The sequence below is a fragment of the Fulmarus glacialis genome, unplaced genomic scaffold (assembly GCF_000690835.1).
Source record: "Fulmarus glacialis isolate BGI_N327 unplaced genomic scaffold, ASM69083v1 scaffold30286, whole genome shotgun sequence".
Taxonomy (NCBI): Eukaryota; Metazoa; Chordata; class Aves; order Procellariiformes; family Procellariidae; genus Fulmarus; species Fulmarus glacialis.
In genome coordinates this window covers 68,176-75,517 of record NW_009219276.1, presented here as the reverse complement: position 1 = coordinate 75,517, position 7,342 = coordinate 68,176, and the positions used below count along the sequence as shown (strand labels likewise).

General features: G+C 36.6%; 1 protein-coding gene across 1 annotated transcript in view; it reads left to right on the top strand.

Moving 5' to 3' along the window:
• Window positions 1-890: 890 nt before the first annotated feature.
• Window positions 891-7,342, top strand: part of FABP6 (fatty acid binding protein 6, ileal) — a 44,805-nt gene continuing 38,353 nt past the window's right edge. The window contains exon 1 of the mRNA XM_009580309.1: window positions 891-971. Coding sequence (XP_009578604.1) covers window positions 941-971 — 31 coding nt within the window. The 5' untranslated portion in view covers window positions 891-940. The remainder of the gene's footprint in view (window positions 972-7,342) is intronic.

The following is a 7,342-nucleotide window of genomic DNA, read 5'->3' as shown; positions in this document are numbered from 1 at the left end:
GGTTTTAGTCTTCCTAGTGCTATTATGAGAAATATATTGTTCAGCAACAAATGAAGTTTTCTGAAAAGTAACAAGTCAAATCCATAAGATTTTCTTTAAAACTAAAGTATTCCTTTTCTTTCATGTTAATGACTTTAATTGGCAGACTTCAAAGTTGCTACTAACCATATGCTTACAATGGAAATAGTGCTACACCCCGGGTTGTCAGGTAAAAAACTTATAAATAAGGGGCATGAAGAACTAATGAAATTTTTGCAAGACGTATGAGAAAAAAATCCTTGGTCAGATTTAAGGCCTGGTACTACACTCACCTCTTTTCATTGTAGGAAAAGTGAGTTTTATGTAGTTAAAGAACTACAGTAATGCAAAGAATTTTTTTTTTTGTAATAATAAATGAGGATATGGAATAAATAGTCTTCTGTAATAGCAAAAAAGCTATGCAAGTAAGACATGATCTTGCAAGCTGCTAGCTATAGGATTTTAGTAAGTAATAAAGGCATGATTAACCTACTCTTGTTCTGATCATAGTGGTTTGAATTATGTAACAGACATAAAGACTCTTCCTTTTGTATCTGATAGTGGTTTACTTTGCATGGTGAACATAATGTTTGCATTATTGGTGGTGTAAAGTGTGTAAGGAACATGTGGGAACATCAGGAAGAACAGCTAGGCACGTTTCTGGAGACATACATTAGAAATATAGTTACAAGAATTTGCTAAAGACAAAACTGCTTGCTAAAGATAAAACAACTTAATAAATTTTTGTATGTTTTGCCACCATATCTGTTAAATCAATGGTTTGGTAGTGTGGGTGGGTAGAATAGAATGTGTTCATTGGGGGAAGGAGTAGTAGATACTGAATTACAAATTAATTTTGTTCCAGCCATGCCTGCAGCTTTGTCAGTCTGCACCACAGAGAAACAGCAGATGGATTCAGCATATGATCTGTGGCTTAAAAGAAATCAGATTTGGTAAGCTTTTCCAAAACTACCTACCATTAATATTACTTCCTAAATCATTTTGAAACAATTTTGTTAGACCATATTTGTAAAAGATCTGTATTCTGTATCCTGAGGCCATAATGCTTTTAAAGATGGCAGCTGTCTAGGCGCCCCTAAGGCTGAATGTGTTCTTTGCCAGAATTCTGGAGAATAATGAGAAGATTTGTGTTGCTGCTGAGTTACCTTCATTTCAAAGCTATCCCTGTGCAAGGATTTCAGTTTTAATTCAGATCTGAGATTTCAGGTTTTTCTGTATGTTCTGCTAGGGAGAATGCAATAGTGGCTCTGGAAGGTTCACAGAAGTTGCAAATGGTTCATAAAGAGTTCTCATCTTGAAGAAGCCTGGTATAAAAGAAATGGTCGTAGGAGTGGAAGGAGGACTCTGCTGTTCTTTCCTCTCATTATTTTTGCTCTGTGTGATTGTGACAACATTTGTCGTGTAGAAAATGAAGATTTGTTTCCCAGAAACTTTTTACCTTATTCAGATGAGTCCTAGGCCAGATTAAAGAAACCTATTAGTGAAGATAGCTCATACGTAACACCAGAACTGTTTTTACATTGCTCTCCTACGCAAAGAATTTCACTGTGCATGGAGGTACTCCAATCGTATTTCAACAGTAGACCAAACCATACTCTGCATGCACAGGACTATTCTGCACGTTAGAGATATGATCATCTGTTCTAATGTTATTTTCCTTATTACTGTCTTACACTAATAGTAATCTATTTGTTCATCCCAACACTAATATTGTGAGGAAAAGGCATCATGTTAGCTAGAATGGCTGGCAGGGTACAGGGATATGTATTGTCATATATTCTATTCTTTTTTAAATTATGTTTTATTTTTTACTCGGGAGACATAGTACTATCTTTCAAAAGCTTACTAACACTTGCACTGAGATAGAAGTTTGCAAAAGCAAAGTTGCCAGGGGAGGCCAGGACCGTCATGGTCCTTACTATAAAACAGCATGGCTTGTGTAGATACTTTGTACAGTTGGTGATTTTAATTGTGCTAGCCGGTAAGTTTAGTTAGCCACAGTTCAGTTCTCTGGTGCTGCTGTGCCGTGACATAGAAAGATGGCAGTAAATTCTGAGCCTACAAGAAATTACCAACTAATACAAAGAGACTACTCAGCCCTTGAGCTGATGGGACATTAAGATCCAATAGCTCAGCCCAGCAGGCTTTTTGTTATGTTAAGCTCAGACTTACGTAGAGGATGGGCGTAAAATGGAAGATTTCCTCTTGAAAAACTTCAGTGAGGTTAATGCTTACTGAAATCCACCTTGCTGAAGTGGTTAATGCTTACTGAAATCCACCTTGCTTTTCAGCAGGTGTTGCTTATGGCAGACAGTTACCATTAAAATGCTGTCATCTTTTACATCTACTGGAGTCCCCAGCAATCCGTATGCTAAGCATAGGAAACAAATCTGGGTGTATGGCTTGTTAACACTGAATTGTTTCATTGCAATAACAAAGGAGATTATGTCCTTGACCCAAGCAGTTTAAACTACCAGAGGGTCTTAAAATAGAATGTAAACAGCTCTTTTGCAGTATCATTTGCATGTTGAAAGGTGCTATAAGTGCTTTTAAAAAGAGGTAAAAAAGGACATTTATATACCACTCTAATGGCCAACAGAAATATGATACCATAGGTAACCCTTAAATGAAAGTATACTAACAGTAGGCATGTAGATGCAGGATGAAACTTGAAAGTTTAACAAAAAAGCACTCGCTATATATTTTTTTTTCCGTCCCAAATTCCTTTGATCACCATTTAATTTTTGTTTATTTTAAATCTAGCCTGTAATCTCTTCACGATAGGGTTTATCTTTCTGTGGCTGTTTTGCATAGTGATTGGCATAGTTGGGGCCTTGTTTCTATCCTGGAAACTTTAGAAACTGCCAAAATAAAAGAAATGAAGTTAATGAAACAAATTGCACTAACACACTTCCTGTAGATTAAAACGAGTCTCCGTGCACTCAGCAAGTGGCAGAAAGGACAGAAGTAGAAAGAAGAAACTATGAATTCGAGAGAGGAACGGATACAATTGGAGGGAATAAAATTATGAATTTGAAGGCAGGAAAAATGCAAAGCTCTGTGAAGATGTGTTAACAGCATATTGGCAGGCTGGGTAGCTGAAGAAGTTGTTGTAAGTTTGGGTTGAGTGAGTGAACGGATGTGATGTGGTTGCATGATACCTGTAAGAAGTAGATATGATTGTATCTGTATGCATGGGTATACATGGGTGAAAGAATTGTGTCTGTGTGTAAGCTGGGATGCGATAAGGATCGGGTCTGGCAGACTTGACTGTTTAAAGGCCTGCGCTGCTCAGTATTAGTGATACTGATTTGTTCTGTCATGACCAAAATGTATTATTGCACTGACCTAACTATGAATAGAAAATCTTGAAGTCTGTGAATGGTCACAGCATGTATGTGTGTTTCAATTAATAAGTGCATTGGTTAGGGTGTATAGAGTTTAAGATGATGTATAGTGGTAACATCATTCTCTGGGCATGAAGTTCTGTAAAAGTGCACTACCGTGAAAGATCCAACCCAAAATGCACGGTTGTAATGCAACAATATACATAAATAGAGTATAATCAGGGTTGCAGCGAAGCCAAAGTGCTTGATTGCAGTATATCTACAAATACTTGGCTTCCTTTAAGCTAATTTAGCTACCAATAACAGTGGAACTGTGATAGCAGTCTCCAGAATGAGCTGCACCCTGGTAATTGCCTAGTAGCTGGAATTTGTGGTGTTACTGGTATCCAAGCTAGCTGGATATGTGTAAGTTCACTATGCCTGTTCATGCTGCAACTGATCTGTCTTGGTGTAGGCATACGAAAGCTCTAAACAAGTGTGTGGATTTATAGGGAGTGTTTATAGTGTCTTGGTAGGATAGTAGATATTTTTCCTAATTTCTAGACTGGGGTGTAAGAATTTCAGATTAGAGGTTTACAATTTGAAGTCCTAAAAACCTTGCTGAGACTTTGTGACTCCACACATTAAAGGGATTGTGGTTTATATACATCCAATAGCTCTAGTTTTTGCTGGCTTTTCAGCAAAAACGTAGAGAAATAGTGTACTACAGGAAACATCATACTTTTGTCCCTGCGTCAGTCTGAATCATAGTGGCAGTAGCTTCCTCTGACTGCTATAGTGACAACAATTTCCTGTGACCCTGAGGATGTCTGAGGGTCTTGCAAAAACCTCCACAAGTCAGGGTTCAGGGACCACAGTTTTATGCTGTGTTAATAAATCCATTTTAACATTATTTAGTGTTTGCAAGGCATGATCTGCTATTGTGAAATTTTCGAAGCTTTCCTGTTTAAAAAGAAAAAGTGTAACCAATGAAAGCCAAGGTATGTAAGCAATGCAGAGCAAACAAACAGAAAGTAAAGACTGGGTCTTGATTGTATGCTGCAGACTTACTGCTTCTATAACTTTCTTAGGAAAGTAATGCTCTTAAAATAATTGTTAATTACATTTAAGCTGTTTTGAAACTTCATTATTGATTTATTACAGAAAATTGGTATGGGAGGAGAAAATAATCAGTCATTACTGTAACGTTTGGTAACTGATTTTTGTAGCCATATGAATATAGAGCTCATTTTGTTAGGTTTATGAATGATCATTAAAGGATTTGTAAAATCTCACTGCATGCACACATGCCCCAGAAGTCTACCCTGCAATTTGAAAAGTTAATTATATGCTAAATTTCTTGTGAACAAAAGATGAAGTCAACGATTGGGGCTTTACCTAATGTCCATACGGAGAATTGATTGAAATCAATTACCATAGTTGGGGTTGCTTAAAAAAAAAATTGCAGCTATAAGTGAGCCCTTGGGGCAAAGCAGTGGCATTAGCTCACTGCTGACATGTGTCACACTTATTTTATAATTTAAAAAAAATGTGAGTCTGAAACTACTTCCTGTCTCATCTTGTAATCTGACTGATTTCTGCTATCTTCTGAAATTTGTGCATCTGTAGGCACTGGTGGTATCCACATTGTATCTCCACATATTTTTCTATTCAGATAAAATAAAACAACTTTGAAGATGCAAAATTGCTAATACTATTATTGTTTCATATTTTGGCATCTAAAACCGTATATCTGGTTTTGCACGCATACTGCATGCTGCATGGAAAAGACATTATAACTGTCTTAATAAAAGATCTTTCATTATTTTAGTATAAATAAAAAAAATAAATTCATCATGCACGAAAAGCTAGATCTATAGTGTCTCTCAAACAGTGATCATTGTTATTAAATGATTAACTTATCGATTATAACTAATTCTTAGTAAATCGGGTGCCAGTCCTTTTCCCACACATATATGCTAGTCCTCTTCCACAGTACTTATTATCAGTATTAAAATTTGTGGGTGTGGAATGAATTCATTCACTTATATGATACAATTTTGTAGTGCCCAGCTAGATCAATCAATTTTATTGAGTCTTGGAGACTCAGTAAATCAAAATTAGTCTAAAACGTGACCAAGACATCAAAGACCAGAGTTTGCAGGGTATTTGCAGGGTAAAAGTATTGCCAGGACAATTCAGCCTTCATAATGCTGTGGGCCAGAGATGTATCAGTGTACCTACAAAAGGCTGCTGGGCTAGGACACTACTCTTCAGCACACGAGCTGCTTTGTGTCTGAGTCAGGTATGAAATACTCCAGCTCCTTCTTGCTGGAGCTACAACCTCATGATGGGCTGGCAGCCCATCTGACCACCTCTTCATCAAGCATGGCAGGCAGGGAAGTACTTCTTCCATTCCTCTGCTCTGATAGACCAGGTGGATTCAGTTTGGGAGATGCTAATTGGTTAACATGGGCCTAAATGACTCTGAAGCGATTTCAGAAGACCCTCTGTCCTTTTGACTATTCGGGTACCCTAGTTTCACAGTTTAAACATTGAAATTGTGATTATCACCTGTACTGCCATATTCTCAAGAGGTAAGGAAGGTTCTACAAATGTTAACAAGTGTTTGTTTGGGCAGTAAGTGACCAATCTGTTGAGGCATCTAGCTTTATTTTGTCTTAATTTTGAGTGCTAAGGCTAAGTCTTTTTGAAAGCATAAAGGCCTTAGGCTGTCTGAATAATTTTGTAGCTAAAACAATATTTATGTTTTCAGGGCTTACATGGAACATAATGCAATTTCTGACACTATTCAGGAATCAAATTACTTATATACATTCTTTAAACAGACTTGAATATTACTTATGGAAATGTTCTTCCTCAACAATTTTTGATTAATTTTCCTTGATGGTTTTTGGAAAGTTTAATTTTCCTGTTCTAAAAGAATGTGTTTTGCATCTTCCATGTTTTGCAAAAAGCAGAACTGTAGCTAGTGTATTCTCTTTGGATGACTCTGTTAGTGCCAAGAGCAGCACGCTTGGGGACTGTGTTACTGAATTTAAGATCTAGGGAAACTGAAAACTGGTTTCCTTCAGATGTTACATTTTTTTCTTTCTGCCTGTTTAAAGGTCTCCCTGTCTATGATTTGTAGTGAACAGAATAGGATATATTATTAGTCAAGTTTTAGATGATCTTTTAGCCAGAGTCTCACAGTGTTTTAGCATAAATATAAGGTTGTATAAAAAATTTAATGTAAATTTGCTTCAAGAAGTCTTTCCTGTGGGAAAGCAAGTCTTTGTATATTTGGATATGATCAGTTATTTCTAATTTTGTGACTTAACTGTAATGTACACATTTTAATTTTTCTGACTTGTCATGAATATTTGTATATGCTCCTTTCTACCATATCTGGCTGCTGCTTTTGCACCTTGATCACATGTTCATTCACAATTGCGGATTTTTGCAAATAAAACCTTATATTTCAATTTCAAGATGATCAATTTATAGGAAAGTCATGCATGTTCTCAAATATTTGTGTCTACATATTTCTAATCAAGCTCCCTAGGTTTGATAGGGGATGGAAAAGCAACTGTGTCTTGCCAGACATTTAGTTCTGTCTTATGTAGACATTTAGTTGTGAAATTCTGCTGTAGTTCTTCAGATTCCTTTATCTTTAGGTAAGATAAGTAAGAACTTACTGCTCTAAAACACAGTCATGGCTTCCAGAATCCACAGGGTTGCTGAAAGCTTAATTTAGCAGAGAGGTGGTTTAGTTTTGTCTCCCATGTTAGTTTAAGAATTTACACTGTCAATCTTCTAAAGATCTCCCCTGTGGTTGTTAGATTCCAGCTCCTTTCCTCCTTAATGATCGGTGATGATACCACCTCCTTTGACATTCTGCCAGTAATCAGTTAGTAGATACCTGTTCTGTATTCTCTAAATCTTCACCCCTTCAATTGTAGATTGAAGAAAAAACT